Genomic DNA, 18373 nt, shown 5'->3' on the forward strand with positions numbered 1-18373 from the left:
TGGGAGTAAAATCAGTAACCAGCCAGCAGCCAAATGGTGAACAGAAATTAGTTAACAGAGGGTATTCACGTGATGTCATATCCGGCACCCGGGACTATACTGGGAACATTGACCCCCAAACAAAGTGCGTGTATCAATGCTTTATGTGTAACAAAGAAGCATGCTGGTGTAATTAATCAGTGACAACAGTCAACTACTGTAACATTTTACGGAAGTTCCAGCAGGTCGATAAAATCAGAGACTGGTCATTTATGCACCTGCCAGCAAATGTAAAAATGCAAGGTTCAGAAACTGAAGCTCTGTGTTGTAATCGGAGAAGGCAGTGGTTAGCTAACCTCGCAATGTCGATCAAGTGTGTTCAGAACATTTGATAGGGCGATTATTTTTATTTATCCGAGAGAGAGAGAGAGAGAGAGAGAGAGACTGTACACATTAGAGTGCGGTTCGGTCCTCATAGTTCTGTCTGAACCTGATGCTGTTCTTCTGTCATTTCCATCCTAAACCCAGTGAACAGGAAGAAAACAAACGTTTGGATCCTGTGAAACAGATTCCTTTGCTACCATGCATAATTAATAAATTATTTTCAATGTCAAACGTTCATGTGTTTTTGTTGACGTGACCGAACATGACCCGAACCATTGTGAAATATTTGTCTGAATCCGCGGCCTGACCCGTCGGGTCCCACTTGGTTTCCACGCCTTAGTACAGACGCACGCTGCAGTGACCATTTTTGTGGCATTATAAAAAGCTTGGATCTTGGCGTCTTATTTTGTCTTTCTCAAAGCACATAGCTGTGTCGGCAACTAAGGCTAACAGTATACTGGACATGATTAAAGGAGCCGTCTCTTATACTGATAAAGAATCTTTTCTTTTAGTATACAAGAGTTTTGTAAGGTCCCACCTTGAGTATTGTGTACAGGCCTGGGTGCCATATCTTGAGAAAGACACAAATGTATTGGAAAACGTTCAAAGAAGAGCCACTAAGCTGGTACCTGAGTTGCAACGTGTCCTATATGAATAGACTTGCCAGACTCGGTTGAACTACTTTAGAAGACAGACGCACTGGAGGTGATTTAATTGAAATGTGCAAAATCTTACAAGGATATGAAAATGTAAATTTTTAAATTTTCTTTGAAATGAGAAGATATGCTGGCCTTAGAGGCCATGGGCTGAGCCTCGAGGTTGAAGGGTCTAGATTAAATATAAGAAAGAATTCTTTCAGCAATAGAGCTATTGTGCTATCAAACAGTTTGCCTTGGTATGTGGTTTCCACACCAAGTGTGAAAACTATGATTTGTATTATGGTAAACACCTCCAGATTTTGTTCAGTTTACAAAAATATAACATATGATTCTGTTGACATACACCATTAATCACCTTCAATTGTACTGTTCTCTATAAATCTGCTGAACCGAAATCAACAAATAATTTTTTTAATTGTCACACTTTTGTAACATTGATTAACCTACTTTAGTGCAACATATAGCCTACCATAAATGTAAAAACAAATTCAACATGCTATTCTTAATACATAGGATTACTGGACCCTAGGACTAGTGGGAAGTTCCCCTTCCTTGCGCATGCAAACACACACACGCCTCTAATTCGTCAGAAAAAAGGGTAATATTTACAGCGTATTACAGTTACTAAATACTGAAATTAAAGATCAAACAAACCTTTGTGGACAAAAGACAGCGTCCCTCTCTCGGGACAGATAAGCTTGTCCCGAATCCTTCACCAGCGAACTGTTTATACTCATTCAGGTTTTTTTAAGATCGAAGTTAATCCATACATGGGCTGTGAGGGAATATGAAATAATTAACCATGTCCAGGTCAATGATGACGGTAAACTTTCATTCTCTGACCAAGACGTCCACTCCGGCTCTGAAAAAGTGTAACTGTCCATTTCTGTTTAACAACAATTTTCTCTCATAGCACATTCTCTCTGGACCTTTAAGCGTGTCTATGGAATGCAGGGGTTTCTTCAGTGGCTTACCACCATCCATATTCTTCGAAAATAATAATAATAATAAATACATTAAAATAACTGCAAAGTTGACCAAATTATCATATAAATGAATGGAGTCCTTGAGGGGGGGGGTTCCCAAGATGGAAGAACATCCGGGTCAAAGTGCCATCAGTGAATACCCTATATTATATGTATTATATATATATATATATATATATAATATATATATATATATATACACACACACAGACACACACATAACTACACACACACACGTGTGTGTGTGTAGTTATTTAATCGCAAACAGTTGTTTTTAAACTAATAACATGGTAACTAGCTTGGCTAGCTGGCATGCTGAGTCACTAGAACTGGGCTAGCATAGCACAGCAGGCTACCAGGAAAATAACAACAATCCAGTCACATTTTACAACTCACTGCCAACTATTTGGATCTACTTTGTCAAAGCTCACAGGTCTTGAACGCTGTGAAATCTCCACATAATAAACTGGACTTTACTCACACTTTATCTTAAAATATTATTTTCCTGATCTTCCTTTCCCTGTTGCTCAGGCGGAATCATGTCGGCACCATAAAATGTGTAGCCTGTTGGTTTTGCTGACCTTTTTCTGCTAACTTATTATCTTATTTTGTTTTGAAGAGCTAAATGGGAGCGTGAACCCAGGTGCACGTTCCCTCTGAACACCATACCAGCCTGCAGCCTCATGTGGTTAGAAACTGGCTGAATGTTTTTAATACTGCCTGGAGTGATAATCCCGCTACCTGCCAAGGAGAACAAAGTCCAGTTGCACCAACCGCTGCACCACCAAACTGCCTTTAAAGAAGTAAACAGAGTCCAGCTGGTCGTCTTTGTGGAAAGATGGTTGGATGGAGACACAAAGAGAAGGAGAACCGAGTCCTACGGTTCCTCCCTGGTAAAAAACCCAGAGAGGCCGTTGGTTTCCATTTTGAGCACGTCAGAAGATAACTCCGCCCCCTCAGTGTTGTCTTCTTTAATGTGTGAACCTGCAGAGAGTCAGAGCTCCTGGTCAGGTGACGCCTCACCTCTGCCCTCACAGGTCCAGATTCTTCAATTCATCATCTACTCAGACTCTACAAACACTTTTTTCTCTACTTTTTTCTAAACTCATGTGATCTGGTTATTTATTTATTTTAACTTTTGAGCCCCATGAGGTTCTAAACATGTTTCATTTAACTTGTGGGTCATTTGTATTCGGCTGAGCCACAATCAGGATTCTTACATTACATTTTTTGATGTTATTGGTCTACATGTGAAAATTACAAACAGAACTATCCAGGAGTATTTTTTAGCCAGGAAACTCATGAATGACATGTAACTTCAATAATTTCAAAAGATATTTAGAACCATCTTGGAGATGAGAAATGAATATGCAAGACTTAAGATCTATACTTGTTCGTACACAGGACCACTTGATATATACACTGATTTCAACACCACGTTCTGATATAGCTTTGTTGAAATACATGTCATTATGGTATGGCCACAGTTTGTACGATTTTTCTGTATTATTTTCCAGTTTATAGGAAAATAATGCTACTTCGAATTATGACTGAATATAGAAACTTAGGTTTTTGTTATTATTTTCATTGAATATTAAGACTTTACCAAATACCTGGCAAAACTGCTGGAATTTTACCTGACTTGAATTTCATGTCCACCTACAGAAGGCTTCTGGACATAATTAATTTTGCTGTTATGTCACTCGGAGTGTTACATGTGAGTCCAATAGTAAAGGACTCTTTTTGTCCGTAAAATAATGTTGTGTCTGTAACAGCACAGAGAGACTCAAATGAGATGGACTGAAACAATATTGTATATGTTGATGACAAACACATATGGTACTGACATAATATACGAGGTCTATTAGAAAAGTATCCGACCTTATTATTTTTTCAAAAACCATATGGATTTGAATCACGTGTGATTACATCAGACATGCTTGAACCCTCGTGGGCATGCAAGAGTTTTTTCACGCCTGTCGGTTACGTCATTCGCCTGTGGGCAGTCTTTGAGTGAGGAGTCATCCACCCGCTCGTCGATTTTTTTCATTGTTTAGGAATGGCTCAGAGACTGCTGCTTTGTTTGATAAAAATTTTTTCAAAACTGTAAGGCACAACTGAGTGGACACCATTCAATAAATTCAGCTGGTTTTCGGTAAAAATTTTAACGGCTGATGAGAGATTTTGGTCTGGTAGTGTCGCTTTAAGGACGGTCCACGGCGCCTGACGGCGATCTGCGCTTCGAGGCGGCAGCGTCTCGCCGTTTCAAGTTGAAAACTTCCACATTTCAGGCTCTGTTGACGCAGTAAGTCGTCAGAGAACAGAGAACTTTCAGAAGAAGTCGGCATGAGGAGTTTATTCGGACATTCCATTGTTAACGGTCATTTTGTAATGAAAGAACTTGCGGGCAGAGTTGCATGTCGGGCTGGACCCGACCGCGGGGGGTCGCGCAGGAAAAACACCTCCGTTGGAAATCTTAACGGGCAAGTTGGAACATGCCCAAGCTGTTAAACAATTTCTCAGTTACTCACTTGTTGAAAGCCATTAAAAGCTGCCTGAATTCTACAAATGGTTTTCAACACGGAGGTGTTTTTCCTGTCGCGGCGCACACAGATTTGCCGAGTCGTCACGGAAATGACTCGGCGAGTTTGCGCGTACGTCTTTCATTAAAAAAATGTCCTTAAACAGTGGAATGTCCGCATAAATTCCTCATGCCGGCCTCTTCTGAATCTTCTCTGTTCTCTCACGATGTCCTGGGTGAATTAAGCCTTAAATTAGGATGTTTTCAGCTCGAAACAGGCTGACGACAGCGCCTGGAAGCGCTGCAGGACGTCCCGCTCCGTGGGAAGTCCTTACACCGACAGAAACACCCCATAATCTCTCATCAGCCGTTAAACTTTTCACAGAAAACCAGCTTAATTTCTCGAATAGTGTCCACTCGGATATTCCTCACAGGTCCAGAAAAATTTTTGATAAAGCAACGCGCGCCGTCTCGAGCAGCGTGTGAAACAAAGGAATTCAGCCGAGAGGGCGGGACCACATCTCACTCAAGGCCTGCCCACAGGGAAATGACGTCACCGACACGCGTGAAAAAACTCACGCATGCGCACGAGGGTTCAAGCATGATTGGTGTAATCGCATGTCATTCAAATCCATATAGTTAAAAAAAAAAATAAAAGGGTCGGTTTATTATCTAAGAGACCTCGTACACTAAAATATTTAGGAATGCTAGCATCACTGTCTTTGTGAAGGCTTCAATGTGTCCAAATGTAGTGTCCGTAACAACTGTAGTGTCCATAACATACATCCTAGCTTTCTCCTATCAATGAACAAATGCTGTGCTAAATGTACAAGAATGTGAAATGGATACAAAACACACGATTCAGCATTCATTAAAATCAAAAATCATCATTTTGGATTGAATCTGACCCAACAAAATATTCATTTTGGGATGGTCAAAGTGCATTCCGCTCGGACACAGTCAGGGTCACCTAACACTTTCACGTCATGTCACACAAAATATGGCTTGGCACAATATACACCAAAATATACAGGAATGCTAGCATCACTGTCTTTGTGTTGGTTTCAATGTGTCAAAATGTAGTGTCCGTAACGTTATGCTAAATGTCTGAACGTGACCTGCTATAGACACATAGGACATGATGCGATGCACGTGATACAGTAAATTTTTTTTTTTTTTTTTTTTTTTTTTTTACAATCAAAGTCATTATCTTGCAATGAATATTACAAAACAAGAATTTTGGGATACTCGAAATGAATTCGGGTCAGACACATCTAGGGTCACTTTTTCCCCACTACAATGAAAAGTAAAATTTATCTGCAGGTGAACCTTTTTGTTGTATGCCAACTGGGACAACATCTGCAATGTTGCTTCAAAACATGAAAAAAAGGTGGAAAACCATTTAAATTTCAGAAAATTTGAACTGTTGAAAAAAGGGACATTTCCAAATGTCAAATATGGCAGGCCTAACTGTCGATGTAGTGTCTGTGACATTATTTATAACTGAGGCTTTAAAATAATGCCAATCTGTGATTTTCAATGATTGCTTCACAAACTTTTCAGATATGATTCACCAAATGGTTACCTTTGATAATACACAAATGAAACACCTGGAAAATATGTTCAAAAGTTTCATGCATCTGGTCCCTGATGTTGTGTGGGCCGCTGAAGAGGAGGTACTGCTGGCCCACCACCACAAGATGGCGCCCTGCTTGAAGTGCGGGCTTCAAGCACGAGAGGGCGTCGGCTTTGCTGGAGGTGACAGCTGTCATTAATCAACACAAGCTGTCACCCATCACCACCACTACAAAGACCGGACTGCAACTCCACCTCCTCGCCGAGAAATCAACTACCATTCAGGTAATTTCTCTGCTGACTGACACTTTGTGTGTAATAACCTGAACTTCTGTTGCAGCCGTTTTCCTGGAGTGTGTCCTTATCTGAGGGATTGGCGTTTGGTGTGACAGCGACGGCTTCGCCTCACACCCCAACCCAGATAAGTGGTTGACCAGAAGCTGCACGAGTGTGTGTGATTGGAGGTGGAGGTTTTCCCTCCTTTACTTAATACAGACTGTGGGATTACTGAGTGTGCGAACTCACACTCATCTGGACTGTCTCTGTTCTCTGCCAGCAGTACCGGGTCTGACTGCTGAAGACAGCGGCCACCTGGGGCGCAGGGCTTGGTGGCTCCGGTGTTCTTCAGCTCCGTTGGTGTTGGAAGCTGTGTGGGGATCCAGCTCTTCTCTCTCCAGGCGTCTTCTATCGTCGAGCCTGGCCCACCCGTCACTGGTGTATGATTGACAGTCCACCATATTGTTATTGTCTGTACGTTGTTGTGCGATTCACAACATTAAATTGTTACTTTTTGGCTTATCCATTGTCCATTCATTAGCGCCCCCTGTTGTGGGTCCGTGTCACGACACTTTCACAACACCTGAATTGGAACCCTGATTGTGGCTCAGTTCATTGAAAATAATAGCAGTGTGTTTAAAAAAGTGAGTAAAGCTCAAGACCCTTAAAATTGTTTTTATTTCCATAGATGTATTGGAACCCTGCATATTGTATTCCAAATCAGAAACATGAAGAAAAAAAAAGATCAAAATTTGTTTATTATTTTACAGAAAGTGAAGAAAAGGAAAATTATGCTGGAAAACTTGCAGTGTCTGCATTTTCCTTCTGTGACCCTTATTTCACCCTTACAGGTGGCTCTTATTTAAGGACAAAGGCAGCAAATGTTCATGCTCTGGAAATATGAGTAAAATGCGTACTTTGATTAAAAAGTTGAATGGAGGGAGGAACACATAAAGAAGTGCAGAAAATCATCACCTGCCAGCTACCATGATCTCAAATGCTTTAAAATAGCAACAAAACCAGAAAGATGTGGAAGAAAACAGAAAACCGTTATTCAAATGGATCAAATAACAGCCAGAATGACAAAAACTCAGACAACATTCAGCTCCAGGGTGATCAAAGAAGGTCTACAGTTATCTGTGAGTACGGCAACAATTGGAAGACGCCTATGTGAAGTCAAACTATGGACAAGAAACCCCTGAAAAGTCCCACTGTTGAAAAAACAATGTGCTGAAGAGGTTACAATTTGCCAAAGAACACATTGACTGGCCTAAAGAGAAATGGAGCAACATTTTGTGGAATGACGAAAGAAAGATTGACAGACAGTTTGACAGACTGCCCCTAAAAACTGAATTTAAGCCACAGTACACTGTGAAGACAAGGACGCCTGATGGAGCAAACATCATGATATGGGGATGTTTCTCATACTATGGTGTCGGGCCTATTTATCACATACCAGGGATCAAGGATCAGGTTAAATCCATCAAAATACATGGTGGTCATGTTGCCTTCTGCCAAAGAGGAAATGTGTGTTTCAACAAGACAACGACCCCAAACACACCAACAAGGGAGCAGCATCTTGGCTCCAGACCAACAACATTAATGTTATGGAGTGGCCAGCCCAAACCCGGGCTTTAAACAAATATAAAACTTGTTGTTCAGTGATTCACAGTTTATACAGTAAATGTTTGAGTTTGTAAAGAAAACTGCAGACACTGCTACTTTTTTGAACAGCCTGCTAGATTTTTCTTCATGTTTTGATTTGGAACAGAATGTGCAGCTTTCCCAGAGCATTTGTGTGTATGGAAATAAACTCTATTGATAAGGATTTTGAGCTTTGCTCACTTTTTAAGAACACTGTTATTATTTTGAACAACTGTAATTTGGTTCCACAAGATGACATTTAAAGGCAAGCAGATTAATTAGTACAGCTGGACTTTAATTCTGAATGAGGACTTGGTGTACCTGCTGTCCTTTTGGACCGCACCAGCTCAGCAGAGCCAGGAGTAGGGGGTGATGGATAACTGGGTGGAGTCTCATTCTCGTCCCCTGATAGGCTTCTGGGGACGCCCGTTAATGTGGCAGTAGACAGACTGACAGCTCGTTTGACAACCGGAAGCTTCCGCTCTGAGTTACAGGGAAAGAAATTGTCATTTTCAGCTTTAAATAAGACTGAAATCTGCTGTCAGTCTTATTTTCATTAACATTTTAAGAAATTCAAGCTACATTGTTTCACATTCCTCAATGATAAAAGCATGAAAGTTTGTTTTTCATGCTTAAAAAAACCCTACAAGTAAATCTAACAGGGAAGACTAAATATACAAAGATGTCTAAAGTCCAACAGAAAAACAAACCAACTAATTCATTCATTTTCTTTCCAATTAAGGGTTGGGGGTGGTGGTGGGGGTGGAGCTAGTGTGCCTTAATTGAGAGAGTGGTGTCAACTCAGAACATGGCGCCATTTTGGTTCCAACTGTGCTGAACTACTGAATGAACCTTTAATGTTTTCAACATTTTTAAAAATCATTTAACCACATACAGCAACACATCCAGGTACAGGTGCGATCAAAATAAATATAAAAATAGCTAAGATATCAAATGTACAATTTATGATGATTTATTTATTTAAAGCCTGATTTATGCTTCTGCTGCTCTGTGACTCCGTGTCATGCAATGACGCGTGTGACAGCTTTAAAGTTCTCCGTCTCTAGATTATGCTTTATTCTGGACTAATTTGACCCTCAACAAGCTTTTCTTTCTACAATCATCACCTCCAAATCAAAGGGAAGCTGTACAATTTCCTCTTTTACCAACTTTGTGCTGTAAATGTGCAAACTTTTCTGATCCATTTTTAATTAGTATGCACACTGTAAAAACTATTAAAATATGATGGCAGACAAAGGATTGAAAGCAGAAAGGTGTCAAGTCACAGCTGTTTGTGTCTGATTTAAAAGCTGCATGTCAGGCTTCAGGTCCGAGTCCGAACATCTACACGGAATCATGAATTGGGACCTGCGCCTCATTTAATGGCCGGGTCAGAATTTCCTCTGAATTTTTTTTTTCTGCCAAATGTATTTGATCCATTATCAAAATGTAATCAGCGTGCACACTGCAAAAAAATTATTATAATATTTGTTTATTTGTTCATAGAATTTTGCAAGGATCAGCCGATCCATGTGGCAAGTCTAATCCAAACTTGTGCGGGGTCACTTATGACCCCCTCTGGGAAGATCTAAGAGATTTTCAACATTATGACTAGAAGATATTGTAATTTGCCAACTCTAATTATTCGATTTTACTGTTTTGTATGGAAGCATGGCCAACAGACCTAGAATAGCAAGATTTACTGCACAAACATTGAGACTGATTCTTGATGTCCAGAGTGAAGATGAAAACAGCTCATGATTGTCACAATGGATGACTGATGGGTTCATTGAAATTTGTGTTAAAGTACTGACATATTTGCTAGTCACCAGTTCTTCTGCATTTGATGCTACAATCATTATCCTACCATATTAGTCGCTAAAATAGCTTGGGCACTTGAGGGTAAAAGGTTCAGACAGATACGTACTTTTCTTTGGACCTTTGTACTGCTGTGATTTTTTCCTCTGTTTGGATGCTGATGACTGGAGATCTTCAGTGGGGGGGGGCGGGGGGACAAACAAAAATTAGCATTTGGTACAGAAAGGCTAAACACGTGTGCATGTATGCACGTGCTGTACCGGCGGTCAGAGCAGGAGGCTGAAGCTGGTACCCAGTCAACTGACACCAGCCCACCGGGTAGAGGTCAGGGGATTCACAGTCCACCCACTGGTCGTACTCGTCCTCCCAGCCATCAAAGTGTATCCGTAGCAACTGGTGGACGATACGTGTCACTGTGGCGACACAAACCAACCTGGGCTCCATCAGATCAACAGCTTCCAGCTTCATGCCGGGACGGAACCCGTGGTTGGGAATGTCCTGGATGGAAACACAACACCAGAATTTTCACTTTTTTTTTTTTTTTTTAATTTAAATTATTTTTGATTGCTGTTATTTATATAAAAAAAGTAAGTCTCTTCAGCTGCTCCCTTGTTTTCACTCAGGGTCCCCACAGCAGACCCAAGGTGGATTTGCATGTTGATTTGGCACAGGTTTTGCACCGGATGCCCTTCCTGAACGCAACTCTACATTACATGGAGAAAAACTGGGAACCTTCTGCACTGAAACCAAGTGCACTAACCACCCGGCCACCACCCCTATGATTGATATTATTTATGACATTTGAATTTATTTTCACACAATTTAAAATCTGTAGTTGTTTTGGTGTCGGGCAGCACAGTGGCTTAAAGGTTAGCACTGTTGGCTCGCAGCAAGAAGGTCATGGGTTTGATTCCCGCCTGTGGCTTTTCTGTGTGGAGTCTGCGTGTTCTCCCCGTGTTTGCGTGGGTTCTCTCCGGGTGCTCCAGCTTCCCCCTACATCCAAAGACACGCAGGTTAGGTGGATTGGAAACTTTAAATTGTCTGTAGGTGTGTGTGCGGGTGTGAGTGCGTTTGTTTGTCTATGTGTGGCCCTGCGACAGACTGGCGTCCTGTGCTGGGTGTACCCCGCCTCGCGCTCCATGACTGCTGGGATAGGCTCCAGGCCCCAGCGACTGTCAGTTGGACTAAGTGGTTGAAGATGAGTGTGTGTTTAGGTGTCACACAGTGAATAATAGAAATAAATATAGAACAATTATTGAGGAGCAGAACTTCTTGTTTACTAATCCATAAAAAACAAAGTACATATTTTTATTGTTTAAGAATCTGATTAAAGTGACAATTTCATCACCAAACACGCTTCAGGAGTTCATATTGGCAACCAACAGAAAACCCAATACTATTAAAAAAGTTTTTTTGTTTTCTCTTCAATATCACATAATTAAACAATTATTACTCCAAAATAAGCCCTGATAGAGGCCGCCATTACTCCTTGAGTGGATGCTTCATACTCGAGGTCTCACCCAATGTGACACAGTCCCAGCTGACTGTCATTATTTATTGTTCGTGTAACAAAGGACAACAACCTGCTTAATAATTCTCAATTTTAAAATGCTGTGTCATATTGTGTATCAATTACTGTTGGAATCATAACTGTCTTTCTCGCTGCAGTGCGAGTTATCAAGCCGACTCCAGCAATTAATGCACCCGACAGTCTGAAAATAGCATGACGTGTCGGGTGTAGTGTCATATTGTGGCAGACACAATGTCCGCCACCAACAACAAATACAAATCCTATAACTGGTCACATTTCTTGCCTCTAGATTTGGAGTGAAGTTTTTTTTTTTTTTTTTAAGGTGAGCGCACACTGGCCACCATCACACAACAGTTGCATGTGTTTCAGATGTGAATAGGTTTCATTCCACAAACTCTGAGTATTTCTTCTGTGAGCACAACATTTGGAAATTAAGGGTGTATTTTCCTGCAATCTCAAGCAATTCAAGTATGTACTTTGTACATTTGGAACAAGTAATTGCTATGATTTTATTAACAAATCGAGATGGTCCCACCAAAGACTAAAATGCCAAAACTGCATCCAGGTGGACAACAGGAGGAGTGACACACCCTCTTGTGAGTCAGGACTGTGCTCACTGTCTTGTGTTGGACAGGAATTGCTTTTTGAGTGGCACAATTTGTGTAGCATCTTATTGTTTTGTAAATAGTTGTATATAAATGCCTGAAGCATTTCCTACATTATATGTTAAAAAGTTATAAATAACTGTTGTTTGTTACATTTCTACATATTTTTTCAATTGATATTTGCATTCTAAGTAACAAAAATGGTTTGTTAAACATGTTTGTGGTTTTCATGGTAAAAAAACCCTTTTCTTTTTAGATTTCAGGTTCACAATGTTAATAAAGCATGTCACAATGAAAGAAAAACTGTAAAGTCACATGAATGAGGTTGTGCAAAAAAAAAAAAAAAAAGACACCAAACAAGGCAAAGTAAACAGTTTTTTAAGGTAAATTATGAAGGTAAAACCAAAAGTAGTCAAAACCAGCCAATTATACCCAGGACCCCAGAGGGTTAAGCTTTTGGCTGGCAAGTTGTATTTAATTTTTGGTGAAGCTCAGTGTGGCAGAAACAACTTTTTCTAAATGCTGAAATAGTTTTCTAAGAATCGTTTTAATATTTACATGTCTGTGCTGTCGGTACAAGGTATTATAATTTAATGTTGCCAGTATGATGATAAATGTCTACAGGTCATTTCTCTTTTGCCTGATTTGCATGAATGAGCCTGCAGCCGCATAGCAGTGTCACAGTGTTGTCAGATGCATGTGCTTTACAGCCAAAAATCTGTTCAAAAACCGTTACGATACACACAAAACCAGCCAACATACAATGCCAATTCCAATGAAGTTGGGACATTGTGTAAAATGTAAATAAAAATAGAATACGATTTTCAAATCCTCTTCAACCTATATTCAATTGAATACACCACAAATACAAGATATTTAATATTCAAACTGATAAAATTCAATGATCATGGACAAGCAGGGTTCAATGGCACGAGCAAACACAGACATCCGGGAAGAGGCAAGAGGTATGGTTGAGGTAACACAGAGCAGTAGTTTGATACACGGCTTGACAAAAACAGGACTGACTAGAAGTACTCAGAGAGCGCAAACCTCCGCCAAGGACATAGGGTCACAGACATCACATGGAATACCCTTTGGCAAAGAGACTTATTCCACATCGTTTCACACATCTACCATCATGTTTCAGATTCAGTGGTTAACCCTCTGGGATCCGAGGGCATTTTTTGGACAGTTCACTCGCCTGGCATAAATGTTTTATTATTGCTGTTAACAGCTCTCCCTGCATCCAAAAATCATGTTTTATGTCTCTTTTTTTTAGGACAACCTGTACTTTCAAAATATATATGCTATAGTTTTGTTTTATAAGTGTAATAAAGGTTTACAATCAGAAATAAGAAAGGAAAAAGTAAAGTGGTAAATAAGTATCCACAGACATTTATTCAAAACACACAGTAAACTATAATAAAGGAGTAACGCATCACTCCTAAAACCAATCTTTGGTGTGTCATGTGAGGTGAATCTACCCTACGATTGGATTTTGGAAAAACATGTGATGGTGAACCAATTCTGGTTGGACACTCACATTGCTCACATCATCACACAGCTTCTATGAGGAGTACAAAGATGGTGGACAGTGGCTCAAAAGTCTGCAGAGTTAACTTTTCAGCAAAAAAAAAAGTATGTTTTTATCTGATATCATTAAAAAGTTATTTAATTTAGTAAAGCTTGGTCTCAGCCATCATATACGACAGTGTCAGCCCCAGACGGTTAAACCCTTAGCTCTGTTGTGTGGGCCGCCAGAAGAGGAGGTACTGCTGGCCCACCACCAGAGGGCGCCCTGTCTGGAGTGCGGTCTCCAGGCACCAGAGGGCGCAGCCGCCTCACAGGAGCAGCCAGGGTGACAGCTGTCACGCATCACCTGCAACAGCTGTTACCAATCATCTGATCGGCAGGAGTATATCAGCAGGACGACGTCTCCACCTCTTTGCCGAGATATCGTTTCTACCGAGAAGGTAACGTATTCAGCTAACTGTTTGACAGTGATCTTTGTGACTTTGTGCATTTCTCTGAGAGAACTTCCCAACGAGAGGTGGAGGTAGCTTACCTGCCGTTCGGATTCCTGGGTGCGAACGCGCCCTCCTTTAACTGTTCTTTATTCCTCACCAGCAGTACCAGGTCCGACACGCGGAGGCAGTGGCCACCTGGGAGTTCGGGACTTGGCGGCTCCAGTATTCCCGGGGTCTGGTGGCGGAGGAAACCGTGTGGTTCCGGTTCTACTTTGGAGAGGCGTCTCCTATCTTCGAGCCTGCCCACACGACACCTGTGTGAATTTGACTTTGTCCTTTATTGTAATCTGTTGTCCTTGTTGTGCATATTCACAACAGTAAAGTGTGTTATTTGACCTATTCCATTGTCCGTTCATTTGCGCCCCCTGTTGTGGGTCCGTGTACTTACACTTTCCCAACAAGCTCTTCAGCAAATGTATTTATAAAGAGAAACTGCATGAACTACACAAGTTTTTTATTTTCTAATAACAAGTTTATTCAATGAGGAGAAACAAATGCTAAATTATTGTTGTGTCGTAATTAAATTTTTTTTTCAGCCTTTGTGACCCGTCTTCATGACGTTAGATGCAAAAATGTTAAAATTGGCCCTATCCTGCAATGATAAAGAATCCTTAAAAAAATTGCTGGATCCGGATTGTGTTCTGGATCATTACTAAAATTTAATGACTTCTATGTTAGGCCAAGATACACCCCTGGTAAAAATTTCATTGAAATCCGTTAAGGATTTTTTTTTTTGAGTAATCCTACTAACAAACCAATCAACCAACCAACCAACAAATAAACGGATGCGACCGAAAACATAACCTCATTGGCGGAGGTAATAAACTGGCGCTGGAAAGTGTACAGAGACAACAATCTGGCAGGGAAGTGAAGGACTGTGAGGTTTAAATGCAAGTGGACTAATCAGGATGTGAGATGAGGAACAGGTGGCGTTAACGAGGTGCACATGAGGAAAGATCTAGAAAGGGGCGTAGCTAGAGAACAAAGATTATACATGGGCAAGATTGTGAGGAGGGGAGTGCACAAAGTGGAGTGATGTAATAGACAAAGACACGTGTGCTGGTGCCAAGAGTGTGAGTGAAAGATATGAGGCAAGTGCAATGAACACAATCAAATATGAGTGAGACACAAAGACATGATGGGAGGTGCAGGGGTGTGGAGTGGAAACAAACAAATGGCAATGAGGAAAAACACAATAGAGCTAAAACGGAAATCGAGGGCAGAATATAATACAATAACAAACCGGGCATGAACATGAGAACTGAAAGGAAATAAACACCAAGACAAAACTAAACTGGAACTGACTAAGAAAACAAAGTGGCTAAACAAACTATAAATAAAACAGACTGTGATTAACAAAACCTGACACTAAAGCACAACAGATAATATAACAAATGAGAACAACAAAACAAACAAGTGATAAACAATGAAAACACAAACTCGCTGAACAAAACAAGAACGGAACTGGACAATGGCTAAAGTATAGTAACAAAGAAACAAAGTGGCAAAGCAAAATAGAATATAGAATAAACACATGATGAAAATAAACAACTAATAAATCAAAGCGGGAACAGAAGATGAGGCAAAGAAAAGGGGCCAAAAGGGATCAAAGCCGGGCATGACACGGGGTCTCCATTGTCGTATTTTGTGCTTCATAATGCGCCACACATTTTCAATGGGCGACAGGTCTGGACTACAGGCAGGCCAGTCTAGTACCCGCACTCTTTTACTACAAAGCCACGCTGTTATAACACGTGCAGAATGTGTCTTGGCATTGTCTGCTGAAATAAGCAGGGACGTCCCTGAAAAAGACGTTGCTTGCATAGCAGCATGTGTTGCTCCAAAACCTAGATGTACCTTTCAGCAATGATGCTGCCATCACAGATGTGTAAGTTACCCATGCCATGGGCACTAACACACCCCTATACCATCACAGATGCTGGCTTTTGAACTTTGAGCTGGTAACAATCTGGATGGTCTTTTTCCTCTTTTGTCTGGAGGACACAACGTCCATGATTTCCAAAAACAATTTGAAATGTGGACTCATCAGACCACAGCACACTTTGGTGGTGTTTCTGGATGTTGTTGATGTATGGCTTTCGCTTTGCATGGTAGAGTTTTAAGTTGTAGATGTAGCAATGAACTGTGTTAACTGACAATGGTTTTCTGAAGTGTTCCTGAGCCCCCGAGGTAAGATCCTTCACACAATGATGTCGGTTTTTAATGCAGTCTCGCCTGAGAGATCGAAGATCACAGGCATTCAATGTTGGTTTTCGGCCGTCCCGCTTACGTGTAGAAAGTTCTCCAGATTCTCTGAATCTTCTGATTATATTATGGACTGTAAATGATGGAATCCCTAAATTCTTTGCAACTGAATGTTGAAAAACATTGTTCTTAAACTGTTGGACTATTTTTTTCACGGAGTTGTTCACAAAGTGGTGATCCTTGCCCCATCTTTGCTTGTCAATGGCTGAGCCTTTTGGGGATGCTCCTGTCATGACACTCACCTGTTTCCAATTAACCTTTTCACCTGTGGAATATTCCAAACAGGTGTTCTTTGAGCATTCATCAACTTTACCAGTCCTTTGTTGCTTTGCTTTTTTGAAACATCCATTTCAAAATGAGCAAATATTTGCACAAAAACAATAAAGTTTATCAGTTTGAACATTAAATATCTTGTCTTTGTGGTGTATTCAATTGAATATAGGTTAAAGAGGATTTATAAATCACTGTATTCTATTTTTATTTACATTTCACACAATGTCTCAACTTCACTGGAATTGGGGTTGTACCTGGACTGATAGATTTTATTCATCCTGCTGGACTTTGCTGGCAGTGAAGCTTCAAAACCATGGAAGAAGAGACGAGCCAATCTTCCACGTTCGGAAGACATGTCCACTGTCCACTCCTCACGGACCGATCGCCAGCAGAAGGACATGTCCACATCTAGGTTAACTGTCCATCTCCACGTCTCATGCATGCAACGTGCGCATGGTTGCCGGCGGCCGTGCAGACTGTCTCATGCATAATTAACCGACTGCCACTCAGAAAGTGATTTCCACTGCTTTGTTTCCCTGCTCTCTCTCTCTCTCCCTGCATGCAACTTAAGTCCGTTCATGTAACACTTTGAGAAAAGAGCACATTTTCTCTCTCTCTCTCTCTCACTCTCTCTCTCTCACATGCTCAAACAAGAAGCGTGATGTTTAAGTATGTGAGTTTAAATGGCAATATTTTCTCTTTTTTTTTCTTTTTTTGCAGGGAGCACATAACGGACTCTGAACTTTGTGATCTGATATTACAAGCAGCGACGAGACAGCAGTGTGTCCCGCTGTACGTCGGAAAACGTGAGCGTCGTTTGCTATTCATGAACCATTTTGAGAACGGAGCAGCACAAAATAGTGGCGATGGCTACATACGAGGCAGTAATGCAACTGTAAGCAAGACTAGAAACGCAAACACATGCAATCACACACCAGCCTACACAGGGACTACGTCAAATGTGTGTAATTTCCAGCATACTCCACACACATCACAATGCAACTGTATGCAAGCCCGGTTTGAAAGGGGCTTTAGGAGAGTCACACATGTGTGAAGATGTGACTCTGTTACATCTTGTGTTTTTTCCTCATTACCTTGTTGAAGAGGCTCACAGGAGCAGCCACAGACTTCTTCTCCTTCAGATACTCAAACCAGCTGAAAGGAAGGTTTGTGTAACCTGACAGAAATAAAACATATTCATAACTTCAAAGTGGTAAAAAGAAAACCGTAAGCATGACAAATGAAGAGAGAGAGCAAATTTCTGATCGACAGATTCATCGAGAGAATATATGATCAAAGCAGACTGTTTTCTAACGTTTTCAAGCTGGATCCATGATGGGGCATCTGTAGGGGGCACTGTACCTCGAGGAGGCATGAGTTGGATGTCATTGATCTCACAGAAGCCTGCGGGGAAGATGGAGGGAGACGTGGAGTGATAACAGAACCAATCTGAGCCATCAGCAGCCTCAGAACCATCGATACCGATCATCAGATACCCGTCTGCCAGAACCTGTGATGGCATAAAACTGTCTCATCATCGTGTCAACACCTGCTGTGATGGACACAGAAACCTGCCTGTACCTTCCGGACTGTGGCCACACAGATGGCAGACAGGTTCAGTGGGTCGATGGCCTCCAGCTTCATTCCCTCCTCGAACCACAAGCTGCTCTGATCCACCTCCATAACCTGGAAGCAGATGATAAAAACACGAGCAGTTCTTCATCAAACTGCCAGATTGGAAATATGGCTGATTGGTTGATTTTTTTTTCTCGACTGATTGCATAGCTGAGTAATTGACTGAAAAAATTGCTGACTGCTTAAAAAAAAAAA

At 41.0% G+C, this 18373-nt stretch overlaps 1 protein-coding gene across 1 annotated transcript in view; it reads right to left on the reverse strand.

Annotated features, from left to right (window-relative positions):
- Positions 1 to 2853: 2853 nt before the first annotated feature.
- LOC117527821 (MBT domain-containing protein 1-like) overlaps positions 2854 to 18373 on the reverse strand; it is a 41178-nt gene continuing 25658 nt past the window's right edge. The window contains 7 exon segments of the mRNA XM_034190326.1: positions 2854 to 2992; positions 8346 to 8507; positions 9952 to 10014; positions 10103 to 10340; positions 17638 to 17720; positions 17906 to 18053; positions 18125 to 18229. Of these exon segments, the coding sequence (XP_034046217.1) occupies positions 2886 to 2992; positions 8346 to 8507; positions 9952 to 10014; positions 10103 to 10340; positions 17638 to 17720; positions 17906 to 18053; positions 18125 to 18229 (906 nt within the window). The 3' untranslated portion in view covers positions 2854 to 2885.

This window comes from Thalassophryne amazonica, chromosome 16 (assembly GCF_902500255.1).
Source record: "Thalassophryne amazonica chromosome 16, fThaAma1.1, whole genome shotgun sequence".
Classification (NCBI taxonomy): domain Eukaryota; kingdom Metazoa; phylum Chordata; class Actinopteri; order Batrachoidiformes; family Batrachoididae; genus Thalassophryne; species Thalassophryne amazonica.